At 35.2% G+C, this 21,563-nt stretch overlaps 1 protein-coding gene across 5 annotated transcripts in view; it reads right to left on the bottom strand.

The window, feature by feature from the left end:
* Positions 1–21,563, bottom strand: part of LOC124639901 (unconventional myosin-XVIIIa) — a 260,942-nt gene that overhangs the window by 33,576 nt on the left and 205,803 nt on the right. For all 5 annotated transcript variants that reach the window (XM_047177413.1, XM_047177414.1, XM_047177415.1 and 2 more), the window contains 2 exons: positions 12,312–12,584; positions 1,731–1,820 (listed from right to left, as the gene is read on the bottom strand). In XM_047177413.1, the coding sequence (XP_047033369.1) occupies positions 1,731–1,820; positions 12,312–12,584 (363 nt within the window). The remainder of the gene's footprint in view (positions 1–1,730; positions 1,821–12,311; positions 12,585–21,563) is intronic.

Below are 21,563 nucleotides of genomic sequence, written 5' to 3'. Positions count from 1 at the left end.
GTACTGAGTTCCATCAAATGTCTACACTATTTATTTGCGCTTCATGATACTTAACTTATACTTATTATAATAAAAAGGAGTGCATTCACTTTAAAATCAAATGCAGTTTCAAACATTAGACCCAGTTACCCAGTTTTCAAAACGTGACTATCACAATTTAGCGTCAAAACGTACACGTGCGCGTAAAAATTCAGTTTTTACATTTTCTTACTTATGCTCATAACTGCTTCAAAGTTAAACAGAGCGTCAAATAATATCGAAGCAAATTACACGTAATTTTTGCTTTCGACAGAATTATAAGTAACGTAGCTGTGATGGGTATGAATTTCTCCTACGATTATATTGTAGTAGGTATGTGCATTGAAACCATAAATAAGAAAAAAGTTGAGCATCACGCTTTATTGTTTTAGGATTTTGTTTATTTTCTTTTTATTTTTACTAACAGAACCTGACAGACTTTAAAAAAAATGCATCATTAAAATTTTTCAGTAGGTTTATGGATTCTTGGCAAATCTTGTAATGGGTACTTTCGTCAAAACATTGTTTGGGGCTCTAAATACAAAAATTTTTGCAGACTGCAAACCTTTAGGCGGCCGACATTTTTGAATCGGGCTTATAGACAGGAAAAAGTAATGGAGCGAAGCTGAAATATATGCACATTACAACGATTAAGTATTGGGCCGGTATCTTACTGACTGATAACTAAAAAGTATGATCGGATTCACAATTCCTTTCATAATAAACTGAGAAACTGTCAACTTAACTATCAGCTGATAGTTTAGTCTGCAGTATCTTAAAGTATGGTGTGTTTCAGCCTTAACACTGATGAGTTTTTTCTTCAAGTTTGAAATAAAACCAGTTCTTTAGTAAAAACCTGTAGCTGTCAATACGAGAACTTTTGTTTTGGACATCATTCTTTTTGGTGGGCTGCTGGGTAGCTGTTTATTGAAGTTATTGGTATCGGGGACAATATTTTGCAGTTAATATTACTTCTTTCGTGTGAACTATATTTTACTACAAAGTAGTTTGAACTAATTTCGAACCTCTGTGAGTGAAACTTTTACGTACCTACTTACAGATTTCATTAGGTAGGTAATTAATATGTGGCTTGAATAAAATATGTTCTTCAAATATTAGTTGCATAAAAAAATAATTTGTCATTTTAATGAACAAAGTTATTGATCACCCAAACCCAATTAATTAATAGTTTTTAAAATAAGAACAAAGTGACATTTATTCACTTTTACGATGATCTTGGAGTCAGATGATGCGACCCAGAAGCTCATTGGCCGCGACGGACAAAACAAAATACGATCGCAATCGAGTAAGTTCATTATCATCTCTTATTATAAACATAGCGGTTCATTTAATAAATGCCACAGTTAATAAGGCAGTAAGGTATTGCGCCCTTTTATTTAAGTTTCACAGTTATGGCTAGTTTAAGAAGTAGGTATCTAAAATGACAATTTGACGTAAGTGATACGATTTTTGATGAAAGATTCGATGACTGTAAAAATAATTGTTAAATCTAATTAAACTATCTCAGTTCCTACTAGGAACATGCCGCAATTTAGGCCCATCTCATAAACAGTTCGACGAACTATTTTAGTGAGCCTATAAATCGACCAACTATTACTTGTCTTTATCTTCGAGCATAAACACCCATAGAATAAGGAACCTATAACACAAAAGAGAAAATAAAATGAAAATAAGCCACTTTTCACACTAACCTTAGATTCGAGGCGTTCCGACTCATTCTTGTAATGTGTTCGCTCACTTTCCACCTTTTCCAGTTTAGCCTTAAGGCTCTCCAGCTCATCCTGAAACAAAACGCAACCTTATTGACAAGGGTATAAGGTCGAATATTGTCTAGCTTAACCAAGTGTTAGAAACCGCGCACTTTCAGCTATTCATGGATTTGTATGTGATTATGGACGCCATGACCTGTCTGTTTGTCGCGACATTTGTATGCGTAAACATGGTAATGTTTCATTATAATAAAGATTTGCTTAAGCACGTGTCTACGCCATGGAGAAAATCTTCTAAGTAATTGGTAGGTATGTGTTTTCTCTTCTAGAATCATCTATAAGAGGAAAACATTTGTATCCTAAAGGGTCCGAAACTTCAGAGCCGTTTTATATAATTCTACTACTACACTAGGCTATATTCTCTAAGTCAAATGTTTTTACTCACACTAGTTGCACGGTTCCAAAAAGTTGGTCTCATGGAGAAGAGCCGACAAGAAACTCCATAGATACATTCTATCCGGGTACGAGACACAGTTCAACGAGACGCGAGTGAAACCGCGAAAAACGGCTGGTAATTAATAACTTAATTGGAAATAATAAATATATTAACAAAGAAGATAAAAAGCAAGTATATTTTTTTATGTTTAAGTGCCATATGAAAATAAAATATTGAAACAAATTGATTGAGATAAAATTATTTTACACGACTATAAATGTAAAGAATAAATGTATAGAAATAAATTGACTGACAAATAACCATAAATTTACCCAATAACCAATAAAATTAACAATGCCATTTAATAAATCTAGACACACGGCAGTGTGTCCGCCAAGTTCGAGCAAAAAAAGCGACACACCGGCCGTGGGCTATACAGGCCAAATTCGACCCCCCTGTAACTCAAAATCTATTTTATTTACGCATATCAAATTTCTAGTATCTATTGAGACCCCCTCACTTATCTAAAATACAAAATTTCATTAATATACCTATTGTAGGTCTTGAGATATTGACGTCAGAAAATCGCTATTTTTACTATACACTCACTGACTGACTGACTCACTCATCAAAAACCTAGACCACTTCCAATGGTCGTATTGACTTGAAATTTGGCATGGAGGTAGGTCTTTATGTCAAGGTAAAGGGAAAAATCTGAAAATGGCCAAGTGTGAGTCGGTTTCAAAATAATGAAGGTGTTTTATACCCGGTGTAAATTTATACCCCTAAGGAACTAAAACGAACTAAATTTATCTATATTTATATAATATATCTTCGAATGGTTTGTATTTAGTTTAGTTAGAAGTAAAATAAAAATCTGAAAACGGCCAAGTGTGAATCACTTTCGAAAATAACAAATGTGTAACTTTGATCCACGAACATAATATATGATAACATGTCATGTCAGTCAGTTGGTAAATCTAGTCCATTTAGTTAATCTAGTTCATTTCTTTGTAAGAAACATAGTGCATATTAAAAAATCTAAAAGATAGTATAAATGAGACATTCCTTTAACTAACTTCATCATAAGAAAAAAATAAAATAAACAACCTTACAAAAATAAATGAAATCCCACCCAAAACAAAAATGTGAAAGACTGCCAAGTTCGATAATATGGGAATGCTTCGCCTATAAAAGAAGTGAGATCTGAATAAGTACCAAGTTCCATACACATACCTCAGTTAAAAATAGTTACTTTTTAATGATGTTACTTGGCAAGTTTTAATAGAAAATTAAATACTTGATTCATTGCGTTTAGTAGGTTTATAACAAGGTGTATGAAAACTTTCCAAGTAACATCATTAAAAAGTAACTATTTTTAACTGAGGTATGTGTATGGAACTTGGTACTTATTCAGATCTCATTTCTTTTATAGGCGAAGCATTCCCATATTATCGAACTTGGCAGTCTTTCACATTTTTGTTTTGGGTGGGTTACATTTACCTAACCAACGTTTGCCTAAACGTGCAATAAAATGCAATAAGTATTCCACGAATATTGCATCGAATGCGACGCTTCGTGTACATTCGTTTTTTAAGTTATTTATATCATCATCATCATCATCATCAGCCTATCGCAGTCCACTGCTGGACATAGGCCTCTCCAAGTGCACGCCAAGTTATTTATATATTATGTATTATAATTTTAATGTTATTATATTTAAGTATTGTATTTTCTATGGGCCTTAGATGCCTGATGCAAATAAATAAATAAAAAAATATTAAAACTAAACAATAAAAATGGCGACGCTAGTACATTTTGCACAAACATGCGCAAGAGTGCGTTAAGATCAAGATGCGCGGTGGAGCGACGCGTTATCGCGTGATATTGACCACAGATGCGAGAAAATTTGGAATCGACTACGGAATTTTAAGTGGCATATTGATATCGATTCTAGTTTTTTCAATCCGTGTTTTTCCGGCTAGAATTTCTAAGAAATCAGCCGAGTTACCCAGTCTATGTAAAGATCAATTAGATAAACAGACGTTTCCTGCGATGTTACTTGTTTTTTTAATTCATACGAGACACACTTGGGTTATGGTAATTATATTCTATATTAATAGTGCTGTCATAGAATTCCCATCCATACAGTCCATCCCCTAGAGTTGATATTTAATAGCAGCCTACCTACACTACATTCGGTCTATAGGCGTTCGTTACTTACAGTCGTATACTTGATAACCTTAAAGGCACCTTACTAATTTCATCACTGGCTAATATTTTTCTTAGACATGATCTACTTGAATGTTTTTAATACAGTCAAACCCTATTTACTTTTTTCTAATAATTAATGAACATAAATTAAAATACTCTAAAACCTTAAATTAAAACCAATAAATTAATTATAAGCCATTAAGACCAGCCCACACTCAACCGCAAGCCCACAACATTACGTTCGTTACACAACGACTACTTAATCGCACGTTTGATTTCTAATCGCATAATCGCAGATACGATTACCCGCCAATTAGAACGGACTTGTCATACATAGTGTTACGCCATGCGGAAATATTTGCCGCCTCTCTCATCTTAGAAATGTGGGGAAAAACAGACGTTTTGTTAGGAACTTTATAGACTTGGAATTATTAAAAATATTAATTTATATCAAACGGATTTTATAGTCTTAGCTGTGGTAGTTATAATATAAAGAAAGATTTATATAAGTATATTTTTTACGTCAGCATCTAACTAACCTATTCCCGACTACGTTGGGGTCGGCTTCCAGTCTAACCGAATGCAGCTGAGGACCAGTATTTTACATAGAGTGACTGTCTATCTAACATCCTTTGCCCATTTACCTGTCATAGAGTGACTATTTTTGGTCAGAGTAACATTTGTATAAACATTGTGTACAAAATAAATATTATTTTTTTTCATTGATGTGGTAAATAGTGGGTAAAGGACCAACCTCTCAAGTATGAGGGCGCGGGTTCGATCCCAGGTCAGGCAAGTACCAATGCAACTTTTCTAAGTTTGTATGTACTTTCTAAGTATATCTTAGACACCATTGACTGTGTTTCGGATGGCACGTTAAACTGTAGGTACCGGCTGTCATTGGACATCCTTGGCAGTCGTTACGGGTAGTCAGAAGCTAGAAAGTCTGACACCAGTCTAACCAAGGGGTATCGAGGTAACTGGGTTGAGGAGGTCAGATAGGCAGTCGCTTCTTGTAAAGCACTGGTAATCAGCTGAATCCGGTTAGACTGGAAGCCGACCCCAACATGGTTGGGAAAAAGGCTCGGAGGATGATGATGTGGTAAATTAGGACAAAACTAATAAACATTAAAAAGGTTTTTTACATAAAAGAAACCAATCACATTTCTAAGTGAACTGGTTTGAGAAACATAAAGGCAGACATTATGCTATCTTTAATTGAATCTTAATTTGTTTTAACTAATTTGGGCCTGTTTTTATTTAAATCAAATAGTGGGCTAGTTCACTTAGTCTGTTCTCAAATACGAGCTTAAGATACAGTTTAAATAAAGTAAAATAAACTTTTTATCTAGTATTTATTTGATAGTATTGTAATTGTGTAAATGTTTAGACTGATTTAGAAAACAGACTGGAAAAGATCAAGATACAATATCATTGTATTGGTATTTCGTATTTTGCGTAACAATTTTTTTATGTGTATATAGTGTACACCATCCCTAACACTAAAGATTACGATAGCTCTTACTAATAAATAATGCATCAGTTGTAACCACAGCTAAATTATGAGATACATTATAGAGTTCTCGCGAACTAACCAGTCATGCGGATGTTGTTCCCGATGATTGAAACGACAATTATAGTCATGATTTTACTGTGATCATTTCTTGATGTGCACCTTCCTTTCTTCTTTAATTTTTTGAAAGGTTGTGCGTGGGGAAATATTGAGCCTCTATTTAAGATCGATTGACATCGACTCGCTAAGAAATTGAAGACTGAAAGGTTGTTCGTTAAAGATGGTTTTAAACTATGTATAAAGTCTATGCTATCTTTGATGCTCATCAGAGACGATATTTTCTGTTGATAATCTAGGTGTGGGGTAGGAATTAAACGGACTTCTTTTCACAACAAGGGGGTATTCTCTCTAGTAAATAAATATATTTCAGAGTACAGTTACAGATACTTAGTTGTGATGCATATAACTTGCAGTAAATAGCACGAGACGAGACTTGTGTATTCAATACGTGATGTTATTGTATTGTTTGTTTACTGCTGTAAGTGTATTGGGGTAGGTCATGGACTAAACTACCGCGAGTTAGAAGTACAGTCTAGAGAAAACCAAGATACTTAACTAAATATATGTACATTTAAAAAACTAAATAACACGTTTTCCTAAAGGACCTAGGTATTCCATCACACATTTAAAAGACAATTTCTTAATTCCACGGAGAAACGCGCCTACAGCTATCTATCTATATAAATAAAAATGAATTGTTGTTCTTTAGTCTGATTAAAACTCGAGAACGGCTGGGCCGATTGAGCTGATTTTGGTTTTAAAATGTTTGTCGTAGTCCAGGGTAGGTCTAGGTGAGCAAATAAGGAAAAGGTGGTACGAAGTTCGCCGGGTCAGCTAGTTAATCAATAAATATACTAGTACTTTGTCCAATCTAGCACTCTTAAACACTCAACTCCCGCTTGGCACACCCACTTATATCAACAAGAAAAGTACCTAAAACATTTATATAGCGACATTTTCCAACCACCGATTAGTGAGGAAACACATCCCATTCAAACGGAACAGTCAATACCCACATAAGTCGCTAACTTATTCCGATAGCGACAAAAACCACATACTTAGCTATAGAGAAGACAGTACCTACTAGATACGGGCACCAGTTCCGCCAGTGAGAAAAAAAAGAACAGTTACTATTAGTTCCCATGGAACGGTTACGAGTATTTGTGACGGTGATCTGATTAATGGAATCAACGTTGTGTGTTTAGTATGGGAAGTGTCTATTGATGTGAAATTATAATGTGTGTGTGAGTCTCAAGAACTAGTGATCCGATTTAAATAATTTTTTCAGTGTTAATACATAATAGGCTTTTTATTCGGGAGAAATATAAACAAAAAATCTATATTATTAATGTAATAAAGAGGAAACATTTTTAGGTTTGTTTTTCGTTTCTTCCAACCGAACCGAACCGATTCGAAAACTGCAATTTTTTACAGTACCATAGACTATATTTTATCCCGGTAGTAGTTCTCAAGGGGCGCTGAAACCGCCGGAAAACAACAGTGAATAATATTTTGAAAAATACGAATGTAAAAAGATTTTTTTTTGTAATTGATATTAGCTTCCACAATCTAGCCTAGCTTAATATATCGTAGCTTTTACTTAGAGGAAATAATGTAAACTTACACAAGATAATAAATACCTCTAAAGTATTTACGTTGATAATGTGACGTTCTTACATGCAACTCATTATGACGAGGTAATTGGAAACCGCGCTGCGTCTGCGCAAGCCTTAGTGATGCGACAGAAGGAATGTTGTACAACAGTAGACTTAATTGGTTCGTTTCCATTATTGAAGCTAGTACAAATTACTTCCTATATTGAGGAGTTAATTTAACCTTCCTATAGTTTTTGTTACAACATGATATTATGAGGTGAAAAATATATGAGGATAAATTCAAGGAAATAACAGTTTTTAATCATCGTAATCCTTGTAGATACTTGTACTCATAGAGAAGGAATGAGCCAACCAGCACGCTTGGTGAAGACCTATTTATCGACTGACTGAGATATATTTTATTTTAACACAAAGTGCAGAAAAATACGAGTACTAATCACCTAAACACGATAATTGTTACAAATAACTATCAACTAATACAGTAATAACACTTAACCCAACACAATATAATCAGTGTCACATCTCTACGAGCGACGCGTGCGCAAAGGCGCGGAAATCGCAAACGATTAGTCGACCGCGAGCCTCGAGCCGATGCGGTCGCGTCCATTTTTATACGAGCTGCAAATTATAGGAGAAAAACTAGCGACAAGGCACGCAGGAAATTGCTAAGGCGTGGTGAAAGAGATTGATTGCTTTGGGATAAAGTAAAATGATTAATAGGCTGCTTTTTCATGTAGTCTAGGCAGGATATTAGATACGGAAATTGTTATGTTGTGAAGAATTTCTTTGTAAAAAAGTGTTTCTAATGAGACCTTTTTGTCACTGTTCGGTTTGAGTATACCTGACAATAATGTTGTGTAGAGTTACGTTAAGTTTCCTAATGAAATTACTATCATGATCATTAGATTATGATATATGATTATGAAAATACTTTTATACTTTTACTGCTGAAGCTATGCCTTGCCTAAACTGAACTGTTTTTAATTAAATTACGGACAATCCAACAACAATCAATCACTAATCCAAAATCATTTCTTGCCTTACAAAATAACCCTTCAAATGTATCTCACACGTTTTCTAATGAAGGCGTCATGCGCGTTAGAATGGAAGCAAAAGAGTCATTAGTAACATGTTACACCTCACACTACGATCATTAGGCACTTTCAAGCAGGAATTACCGATGTCTATGATGCGAGAAATGAATGATATATGAATTAGGGTCAATTCCCACTGAAAGAGCAGCGGCCGGCAGCGGCCGTAAGAGCACGGAAAATGTAAGAGCGCGGCGCGGTGCGGCGCCTCGCGGCGCGGCGGCGCCGCGCGGCCCGCCGCGCTCGCGCTCAATCCCTTGCAATTACGGCCGCTGCCGGCCGCTGCCGACCGCTGCTCTTTCAGTGGGAATTGACCCTAAGTGTCTATTATAGAACGATGTTATAGAAAGGGTAAGGTTTGTATGAAAAAAGTAAAAAGTCTGCAAGCTACTGGCGATTAAAAAACTTTTTATTCTAGTAGCTGAAAACGACTGTATTTTGCTACAGCTATTCCGAATAATTATAGAGCTGATAAGTTTGTTAGTTTAAAAACTATTTATTTTTTTGGATTTTATGCAAAAGTATTTATTTTTTTGGATATCACTCAGTATGTTGATCGCCTCAATTTTGATGAATTAGCAAAACAAAATAAATTACGCGATCAATGAAAATAATTTCTGTGCAATATTAAAGTCAACTGCATAAACCCACTTGTATGCATTTATGTATGAATTTGAGTTTGTAATTAATGCTAATTACGCTGTCAACGAATGTTTACCGTGAGACGTGAGAAACTAAACAGAATTTTAAGTAATTTATGTATTTCTTGTAGGTAAATGATTTATGCTTCTATGTGTTGGCGCAAAATATTTGTAAATTACTTTGAATGATGATGACGTTTAAAATAAACTGCATTGAAGTACAAAACTGTGGTATATTTGTTTATGACTGGGAATAATTAACAGTATTAAAGTCTGTATGTATATCAAGTTGAATATAGGCGCCTTATCGTATTGTAAGAAACACAAATAGATCGCGCGCAAGTGTGACTGAAATATTCAAAATTTTGAAAGGCGCTCGCTGTAAGGCCACATACTGAAAACTCAAACTCAAAATATTTATTTGCTCGTTAAGGTATTATTTACAGGTGTTGCCAAGATCAAGATTAAGTGTACAGCTTAACGGCCTTTTTCAGGCATTGTAAATTTGAGCAGTTCAAAAATCATTTTTATTTCTTTTACACTGAATACTCCAACACAAAAACTTTAAAGTAGGTATAGATATGTAACGTAATGTTTGAGTTTTTTTAAGTAAGAATCATACAGTTTCTTTGCATCACTAGACTTCAAAAGTATATGGCTGGTTACTACCAATGAAAAAAAAGGTAACATATCGAAGCTTCTAAATTTGAAATGACGGTGTCAATTTAAGCCACAGATAACGTAATCCGGATATGAAACTAGATTCACGTCCAAATTGTGACATGCTGACCGGTCGAGTATCACATTTGAGAGACGGGCGTCGAATTTAATGGCGTCTTAATTTTCAAATAGATTTAAGTAGCCCTACTAAAAGTTTGTTTATGTAAATATAGAACGTAATAATGGTATTCAGACTGATTTTGGGCTGCATTGACTGTTCTTTTTAAGGCGATCAGATAGTTGCACTGGAAGAATAATTTGGACCGACAATCCGGGTAATCACAGAATCTACTTACTGAATCGATTTTTGTTACTGTTATATCCTTTTTTATCGTACCACTGCTGGGCACAGGCCTCCTCTCACACGGAGAAGGATCGATTTTACCTATTGTAAAACATGGTAAGTTAAAATATCATTATATCTTGGTACGGGACGTAGTTCTCTTGGCTCACAAGTGAAACCGCACAATGAAGCCTTTATATAAGCGTCACATTATTTCGTGATATTTTACAACTACTGTGTACTTGCTATTTACTCTTATTAGCCAATATTGCCAAAATCAGCCAAAAGAAACCTCAAAACTACGCTGCATTATTCAGATCCTATCAAAACTTCTTTCTCTAACTTTCATACTATACCCTATCCACGGAAGCAAGAGCTAAAAGGCAAACAAAGAATGACACTTTTTCAAGATGGCGGTATAACCCGACCGATGACAAAATCACAGATACTGCGAACATTTTACACAAAAATGTGACGTTTTGTCATCGGTCGGGTTATACCGCCATCTTGAAAAACTGTCATTCTTTGTTTACCTTTTAGCTCTTGCTTCCGTGGATAGAGTATAGCAACAGTAGCAACATTAATGTAATATAAGTCAGGTGACCCATTTCGTGGTCCATTACGATTAGAAGCAGGAAATCTCTGGTTGCTCTCCTATTGTGTGGGTTGATGATAACCTGTGACCGGGTGCGTGGCTTCCGTAACACTTTACAGGCCAAAGTGCATCTGTTTGCTTGAAGCTTGAGATAAGGGTTGCCGAATATGTTGAGATTTGAATGTTGTATTATATCAACGGTTAGGGAATGAATGGGCGTTGTAGATAGTTTCTTGCATGATGGAGGTGAGCCATTCTTGTTTATGTAAATGTACATTACACATTGTCTTTGTATTTTTATGCTCGGTAGTCTCAATGGTGGCTGAGGTGTAATCTATACTAATATTATAAAGCTGAAGAGTTTGTTTGTTTGAACGCGCTAATCTCAGGAACTACTGGTTCGATTTGAAAAATTATTTCAGTGTTAGATAACCCATTTATCGAGGAAGGCTATAGGCTACTTTTTATCCGGGTTTGTGCAGAGGTTTCCACGGGATGCGGGTGAAACCGCTGGCAGAAGCTAGTGTCATATAAAGACAATGTGCTGTTTTTTACATGTTCAAGAATGGTTCACCCGCCTTTGTAAATTAAAACATCTGTATTAATTATAACTTTTTTCAAAGATTGTATCAAGACACTGGGATAATACTCCTCCGTTAATTTTTGGAGGCAAAGTATACCAATATTTATGTACCTATTTCATTCATATATCTACATAATATTAATCAATGTAAATCGTTTCCCTGCAGTTTATACAATTTCAACTAATAGGCGTCAGTGACCTTTGAACATTCGTAGCTATATCCGCCAATTAAAGTTCTCTACCAATAAGCTATCGGAGATATTTTCTCACATATGATAGTAACGATTTGCACCTATATTTAATTTACATTCAATTACTGAACTGGCGTTTTATGAGCTTACTCGAATCTTATAACGTCATAATAGTGGTTATAAAAGCAATTTCGATAGATTGGTTTAAGTGGCAAACCGTGTTTACCATATCTTTTTAATATAACTTAAGTATATAAAAGTGTAACTGTCTCGATTCTTATCAACAGTTGAAATAAAAACGATTTTATTTGAAAACGTTTTAAATACATAAATAGGTACGAGCGTCATCAAACGAGTTCCAAATTAGAATGATTGAATAATTTTTATCTCAAATACATAAAATTTATAATTTTGTCTCCTAGTTAAATAAACTTGCATAATGTATTTGATTTAAATAAATTAATGGGTATTATTCATAGTGTCATAATATAATCAGCTTCCGGACTCAGTATACAGATGATGATGTTTGGCATCTTGATCTAACGCACTTTCAAGCAGGTCTATTCTCTTTCGAAATGGAACTTCTTACAACTATACTATTTCTCTATTTTGATACATACCTGAGCCTGTTTCAACCGATGTTCAGTCCGATGAACAGCCAACAAAGGAGTGACCCGTACCAACAGCCGCCACCACGGCCAGTCTCTCACAGCGAGGAACGCTCGCACGTTCCGTTGTACGCATCGCGCGGCCGTATGCTGCGTGCGCAGGCGTTGAGCGCGACGTCGCGCGAGTAGGCCGCGGGCGCGCGCTTGTAGGCGGACAAGAACTCGCGCGAGCGCAGCGTCGCGACGCGCGTCGAGTTCGCCCACCACGCCGCCCCGGAACATAATCTAGAACAAACAAGAAAGATTAAGTTAGTTAGGTGTTTTTGAAAAAAAAAAGGTCTTTGATTGAAAGAGCAGTAGGATAAAACTAACAACTTATTCGGACCTTTCAGTACTGAAATCGCTAAGTTTACAGAAAAACGCAACTTGAAAAATAATAAAACTTCTTTGGCTGCTTTTTATAGTCGACTAGCTTCAAACCACGGTTTCACCCGCGTCTCGGATGGTGACCAAAACGATCCAATGTCCTTTTCCAGGGTCTAAGCTAATTTTCAGTTTACCTAAACGGTTCAGCCATTCTTGAGCTATAAAACGTGTAACTTACACGACTTTCTTTTACATATATAGATTTAAAACTCATATTCTCAGACAGTACTTTTTGTGTTTTAGTTCTGCTAAATTATCGATAGGTATCGGTATCTGAATATTGACATCTCTATTGCTCAATGACTCATTTATCGACATGAACTTTAACATCATAAAGCAACATCTGATACATCTATTTACAAGTACCTAACATCGTATCTCCGTCTATTATTACATTGTACAGTTTCCATTACAAATTACACAATCATTACCAACAAGACTTGATAAATATACATTATCTTTGCTGTTCCGGTTGCTTTTATAGTGTTTACAAGATTTAAATACATGTTACTATGTATTTGTTATCAAATAAGTTTGCTCAATATTGCTGTTATTATTACATTATTCTGTTATTACAGGAAAGATTAAACTTGGGTAGGTTCAAAATAGTTATGTGGGTTTCAGGAACTTTCAAGAGGCAGACCTGTGTCAACCCCCTGTGCCAGAATATGTTCTCGAATGCAACTCGATTGCAATTGCAAGTCAGAATCATTTAAGATTCAGAAGACTTTAAGAACACTCAGACAGAGAGGAATGGACGAAAGAGACATGATGCGCCGACCCCAAATGACTTGAGAACAGGACAGGAAGATGATGATTTAAGAACTCTTATACTAGTGCTTGTTATGATCAAAAAAACTGCAGTTCACGCGACAAAAAGAAGACGAATAAAGCTATGAAAGAAATCTAAGTATATAAACCTGAAAAAATTGTCATGCGAACGTTGCATTCGCTTCGCTATCGGCGACTGAAAGCCCGCATGCAGTAAATTGTAACGTTGCGATTGAAACGAAAGTTATTCATTTATGTAACAAACATACCCATAGTTCATCACTCGCATATTTTTTCCTCAAATACTTGAGTTGTAGATGGTTTTATGAAGTTATGCGATAATGGGTGCTATTAACAAGTTATTAGGTCGTCTTTTCCGTAGCTAATAAGGGTGAAATGTACCAATAATATAATTTATGGAGTTATTGTTTAGTTTTCAACAGATTTATTGTTTGAAATAGAAACAATACCAAATCATTAGGATAAATGATTAGGATGACCATGAAACATAATAGGGCTTGCATCAAAATCAATATATTGGATGAAATACTTGCAAATTAAAATAAATGTGTCTAATTCATTAGGCAGGCTATAATAGTATGTTCATAAAGAGGCTCATTAAAATTCGAGAATGGCTGGACAGATTTGGCTTATTTTGATTTTAAACTATTTTTAGAGGCCGCAAAAAGTTTGCAGGAAAAAACAGTGTAAGTACTCAAAACATAAAGAATACACAAAAAAACCATTGAACCATTTAATCAATTACCAAACATATCCATATCAATATATCAATCAATTGCAAGAGCTACAGCTCCACAAACCGACCCATTATGGCCGATAGCTACAATTGACCACAATGTAGCGTAAGGCCATTTATAGCGATGGCCTACTTATGGCCCAAGCACCTGTTATTGGAGTAAGTGCATGCAATGGCTGTGAATGGGCCGTTCGGAGTCACAGCGGTTTCAATCACGCTGTAGATCCGGGATGCGGTAAAAGTTTTAAGTCAATGGTTTGTAGGGCTTTTCAATGTGATATTTTTTGCTGTATATAGGTTTGTGTTGAGATTTATCTTTGTGTCTGTAAACTGGCTGTTTCTCGTGATTGCACCCGCATTCCTGCCCTTGTAAAAAATAGTCTAACACACTCAATAATAATGTGACTTTTAATTGGAATTTTCAAAATCGTAACAACCTGACAAAGCCATAAACTTATCATCTAGCATAAAAATTAACATTATAAACGCCTTTTAACTCAATTCAATTTTCTTTTTCATAGCGCGAAGAGAAAAATTGGAAATAACATTTATCACTTTTCATTATTACAAACAATTTACTCTGGAATTCGATCTTTTACCTTCAACGCTTTCTGGATTCTATAATCTCCATAAAACTATCCAGTCATAAAGTTTTATTGGGTTGCCCGGGTAACTGGGTTGAGGAGGTCAGATAGGCAGTCGCTCCTTGTAAAACACTGGCACTCACCTGCATCCGGTTAGACTGAAAGCCGCCCCCAACATAGTTGGGCAAAGGCTAGGCGGATAATGGGAATCTCCATGAAACGAATCAAGTTTTATAACTATCGTCTTTATTACATAGAATATATTATTATATATATATATATATATATAATTTATAATTAGGTCATAATAAAGTTGCTATTATTTCAATTTATTAGGTCAATTGTAATGAATAGTGAGATCCAGTTGAGACACCTATTCTCTGCTTATTGTTTGCTTTGAAGGCTATTGAAGGGTCAATAATGTTTTAAGGAAAATAAATGCAATTATGTCATGGTTTGTTAATACCAAAAGGACAAGATCATTGTTTTGCAGTATTTAAGCATTCTTTCCCTATTCTTCAAATGTGAATAGATACCGAATTCTTTCTTTGTTTTCTCTTAAATAATTTTATAGATAGAGATTGAATGACCATTCCGATGTAGGTATGTTTAATAGGCGATCTGTTGATTTACCTACTAGCCAAGAATGTGGCATTACTTGTATGGATGTCAAAATTCTATCTCTGGTTAAAAATTAAATTATAAATTTAAAAAAACCCCCGACCCAAAAAAAGTACGCAATAATTATGACAAAAGGTTAAACACGCCAAACCCTATAAAAAGCAAAAAATAACTTTTAACACTACGTAAACTAAATTTTGTCGTGTCGGGGGACCGCTCTAATTCATTACTTTAGATACGTGTTTTTTTTTTAAAACGAATGTTGTAATTAGGTAGGGTATCATTTGATTTATGTAAGTATTTATGAAGGTAAAAAGCGGTCCCCCGACACGTCAAAATTTAGTTTACGTAGTGTTAAAAGTTATTTTTTGCTTTTTATAGGGTTTGGCGTGTTTAACCTTTTGTCATAATTATTGCGTACTTTTTTTGGGTCGGGGGTTTTTTTAAATTTATAATTTAATTTTATTTCATGCTTTTTAAAGGAGCTCCTTAAGTTTTCCTTCTTTCATTTAATTTATTTTATCTTAAGATGGGTCGCTATATGCGATCTCGGCCAAAGGAATCTGCTTAACAATCCTCATGACAAATTGGCTCTGGGAGAATTGCACAGATTGAGAAACAATAAAGATTAACCTTTGGACATTCTAGATTTTCAGCAAAAATATAAATCGGTTTATCCGTTTCATTCCGGCATTTCAGGGTTTCATCCGCCACATCCCATTTCCAGCATCAGGTTCTCGTCAATCAGAAACATGAAGAGAACTCGTCAAGACAAATTCAACGAGCCCAAACTCGATGGGTTTACTAAAAGGCAGTTCAGGGTTACGTCTCCTACCTTCGTGCCCTAACAGCAGACCAGCTCAGTAGTTCCAAAAGACATTAGTGTTTCAAATTTCAGATCCCACATATACTTGCAAGTAAACTGAGCGTGTAACATTCCTATCACATCTAGCAAACGAGCTGATGACCTTGAAGACCTGAACCGATTTCCACCAAACATAGCTAAGAACACTCCCGACTGACATACCTTTTAAACAAAAAAAACCGCATTACAATCGGATCATCCGTTTGGGAGCTACGATGCCACATACACACACACACACACACACAGACACGTCAAACTTATAACACCCCGTCGTTTTTGCGTCGGGGGTTAATAAAATAACAAATAAATAGGTTATTGAAATCTGCAGCTAGTCGATCATACTGTCATCAGAATTTGAATAGTTACCTAGTTAGGTTAGTCTAGTACAGTTTGTAGTTAGAAGCACACCCATCTATAGAAAATAACCAGCTATCAAGCTTCACATCTTGCTTATGTTATCTCCTATCAATGTTTCCCCTAGTTACCAGTAGCAAGTAACAGCAAATAATATCTGCAGTTACGTCCACACAATGCATAACTGGGTTGCAATGGCTTATGCATCTTCATCTTGTGGAACATCGTACGAGAAATATGTAGAATGATCATGACTGCACTACTGGGTAACTAGCTTAGATATTGGGTACTATTACAGGCCAAATAACTTTGCATTTGTGAAGTTAGGAATTTAATTCCTTGAGCGTTTGTTTGTAGAGATCTTGTCAAGAAGCTTTGCTTGTCCGAAGCGAAGGTCGCTTTTCACTATAGTCAAAAAATGGATGAACAAAACACTGCCTACGCATGCGTGAGGCATCAAACAGCAAACTTCAGAAACGCTAAGTTAATCGGTGCGAACTGTACTTCGTGTGTCGAGGGTTCTAGTCCCATAAGGGAAACCTTTTTTAATGAAATTGACATGTATTTTTACTTGATTTTACATTAAATGTGACCCTAGGTGGAAAGATGGCTTCTTTTATCTAAATACCTCTTCAAAACCGTGAGAACCACTCCTCTATCTTCAATTAATAACATATTATGTATCATAAAACTAATCAACGGATATCAAGAGAACGTGTATCATATCAAAATCGTGTAGATGCCCAGACACATCCGTTTCGTGATTCACCATAGACTCAGGGTCTTCATAATTGTAATTGAAGTTAATTAAACCAGTATTCCGACCATGTCAAAGACCACGGCTGACGCGAAAAAAGGTTTTAATCAAGACTTTTTTGCTACATTTTTTTTTGAAAAATAAATTATACTCAAAAACATTGTGAGACAAGGATACTTTACCAGTTTTTTGGCGTAATTATATTTAAAAATAATGCTTTGTTTTCTAATGATATTTTTATGCACGTTCATTTTTGAACGTGATGTTTAAATATTTGCCACATGCAAACTTTTTGTAGCTATCTTTCAGTTCAATCTTGTTACCGGTAAATGGTTTTCAACGCCAATTAATGTATTTTCTTCAATCAAGTGAAATCTTAGTTTAATTAATTTAATTAAATCGAAACTGCTGGATATTTTCCAATGGCTTCGCTTATGTAAGTTATAACTGGTTGCGATATAACATCAAAGAATACCGCCTGATTGAGCCAATTTAGGCCTTTTCTATATTAGATTTGGGAAATTGTATACAATACGGATTTTCATTCGTAAAAGATAGCCTATTAAAGAATTGCCAGTGTTTGATTTTTATGAAATATTTAATTTATTTTAAAGAGTACTGCCACATCACAAACATTTACATACAACTACTTGAAAAATGGTTCGAATATATTATGTAAAATTATTTATAACGTTTCTCAGGGTCAGGGCCCTATTGCATTACATGCACCTAAAAACATATTACAGTGCATATTAAAAATTTAATTATTTTCATTTTTTTAAGTTTCAGTTTACATTCAGAGGTATTTCAGTTTCATAACCGTAGGGTTAATTTTATACAGCCAATTGTTTATAGAGAACACTCTATAAACAATTGGCTGTCAACCCTAGTGAAGCACGCGTCATTACGCGAATTGCAACTTTCTATGTCGGGAAATAGCACGGGAAAACTATGAGCCGGCCGGCTTTTAGAAAGCCATCATTTTCTTTATTAGGCTAGTGGGATGTTAGAGTGCTTAGTACATAATATATCTTCTAGTATAGATAGAATCTAGGTAGGTAGAAGATATATGTATGTAAGGCAGTGGGAAGGGATTGGAGGAGGTTCGAAGATTGAGTTCACTGTCATGTCCCCTATGTAAGATCTAGGTATACTAATATTATAAAGTTGAAGAGTTTGTTTGAATGCGCTAATCTCAGGAACTACAAGATCGATTTTAAAAATTATATCATTACTAATTAGTTCACTTATCGAAGAAGGATATAGGCAAATAATTCGGGTGCGCGAAAGAGTTCCTACGGGATGCGGCTGAAAACATCAGCGGAAGCTAGTAGTGGCATAAAATTAATAACGGAAGTATTTCTAGCCGAGAAAAAAGTAGGAACAATAAAAGAAATACAGATAAAAACATTCGAACAGATACTATAATCAACCACTATCAAGTAAAACTGTACGTAAACAAACCCGTGCACAGTCGTAACACAAGCCTACAGCCGACCACAACATAACATAACGCAATAAAAATTGTTTAGAAACCTGATTATGCCGATGATAACACAAACAATGACTTACGTGAACACATGTAATACAAGCAATTTACCTGTTCAGCGTGTGATAAGATTTTGGCTTTCATTTATTTGTTGGCTATCAAGAAGGCCAGTTTGAAGATGGCTGTGTATGAGTTTTTAAATATTGGGTAAGCCAAAGGGACGGTAGATATGATGAATGTTTGGGAAGGCCTGAATGCTACGATAGACCGATGATGACGATGAAAGACCAATTACGTAGCGCAAAGGGACGAAGGCTCAATGAGCCACAAGTGATCCAAAGAAAAAAGGAATCTCCTGTACATTACGTCTGATATCTTTCAGTTTTATGCACTAAGGATAGAATACTGTATTTGTAGAATTAGAATCTTAACAGACTTGGGTTTATCGATCTTACATCTAGTAGAAAGCCATCCTCAAGTATTATTTCAACTAATAGAAGACTCCAATTATCTAGTATGACCCTTTTTATCAAGATATCTAACTATCAGATAAGAGGCATACTCTCAACCCACATTACTAGGCGCACATAACTCGAAGCACGTAAGCCGAGAAGCCAACGATACGGTGCTGACATATCAACACGTTTCGTAGTTCTTAGAATATAGCATACGACACACCTTGTGTTATCGTAATTGGTAATATGATGTTTCAGTTGTGTGGGTATAAGGATTTTAATTAACGGTCATACATTTGGATGATGACGATGAAATAAGACAAGCTATATATATAAAGCCAAGAAGTCAGAATGTATGTAAAGAAGGATCTCCGTGGTCACTGCAGGAAATAATTATGCTGTCGCAGACAAGATACTTGATAAATAAGAAGATCAGAAAGCAGATGAAAAACATAACAATAAATAAGGATGATGTTTAGAAGATAACTCTAATGAAGGACAAATAAACAGTATTAATGTTATCATGTAGATTAAAGAAACTGTGTCACTATTCTCAAGTATTAGATAGCAAAACAAAAGCCATTTGTAATACATAGATAAGAAATCAGCACTACCTCTTAGAGCACATCAATTTCACTAAATTAAGTCTCACCACGTTTGGACTTCATTTGAAACTCATCTCTATACGATTCTAGCACGAACCAGCAATTAATTCGCAAATCAGAAAAGCCTAAAGACTTAATAATACCTGTATTATTCAAATTAGACGTATCAGAGAAAACATTACTTGGTTTCTAGTCGCCAAGCTGGCTGGGGGAACCGAGTTTCACCAGTGCCTACAACTAGTATTATAGGGAATTTCTTTAGATACTGATCATTAATTTAGTCCATTAAAGAGCAAAGGTGTTAGTGGATATTCTAAAGTTACGATAAAATCTGTTGTAGATTTTATATTTGATGTTGTAAGGATAGGCTGAAAATTTAATACAAGGGAGGAGACAGTAATGGCCAGAATAAAGATGATGGTATAGTAACTCCTAGCGAAGTAAATAAACTTGTAGTCAATTTTAAGAGTTTGGAAGATAAAGATGAGAAAGTAAAATCAATTGTCAAAAAGCAAACAACAATAAGAAACTTCAAATAAAGAACACTTTAAAACCCCTTTATTACAAAGCTTATAGACAATAATGATGATGATGAGAAAAATAACAGCAACGACATAAATTCGGTAGCCATTACCACAGTGGCCAACCACGTTCGGCCACCTGTGGCTCTCAATTACCTCCAACTTGTCATGGAGTCAGGTGCCGTCAGCATTTCGTAACCACGTTCTGAACGAGTTTTTATGGACTTTTTATGGTACAGCTTCATTATTACGCGAGCGACGTAAAAAGTTTCTGTTGGGTATGTCTCTGGTATGTCTTGTTAGGACCTTTTTCAAATTCCCTCTTAATTTTTTTCTACATTTTTGTTCCATTCAAAATTAAAACTTTCTGACGTTGCTAAGTCAAATAAGTAGACAAGTTTACCATCATTATCTTCGCAGACCTACAACGAAATCAGTGAAAAGAAAGTCCAATAATACTAGAAATGATTGCGAAACTGGCGAGGTGTTATTTACACACTTATACGTGGTAGTTACAGCTGTCCGTTACATTACAAATTGCGTGGCCACGCACGTAAATTGTCAACTTTTTCTTAAGAACACATTAATGTAACAGCGAGGTGGACATTAAGAAAGCGAAGATTCCGAGAAAGGAGCCTGTATGTAATTAAGATTCACCTCTACTGTACACGGTAAGGATGCTAGCCCTTATTGAATTGAAATAAGGTTGAAAAGTTTTTAACAATAATTTAGTTAGTTTCATCTGAGGATTTTAGAACCACTTGCTATAAAAGAAGAAAGAAACATGTCAACTGAAGGGTTAAACACATGTATAAGGACTTAAGCGACAGTTGACAAACAGACAGAGCACTTGCAGAAACCAGAATAATGATCAAACACTCTTTTTATGCTGGAAGGATTTACATTTTTTACAATGACGTCTGTCATTACAAAGCTCTTGCATGCCAAAAAGTGTTTCAAGCCTTAATAGCAGTATTTTCTGCAAATTACATGTCATCATTTTGTGTGAAGACAAAGAACTTAATTTTAACGTAAATGGCCAATCATATCTAATTATGT

This window comes from Helicoverpa zea, chromosome 19 (assembly GCF_022581195.2).
Source record: "Helicoverpa zea isolate HzStark_Cry1AcR chromosome 19, ilHelZeax1.1, whole genome shotgun sequence".
In the NCBI taxonomy this organism is placed as follows: Eukaryota; Metazoa; Arthropoda; class Insecta; order Lepidoptera; family Noctuidae; genus Helicoverpa; species Helicoverpa zea.
This window is presented reverse-complemented; position numbering and strand designations above follow the sequence as displayed.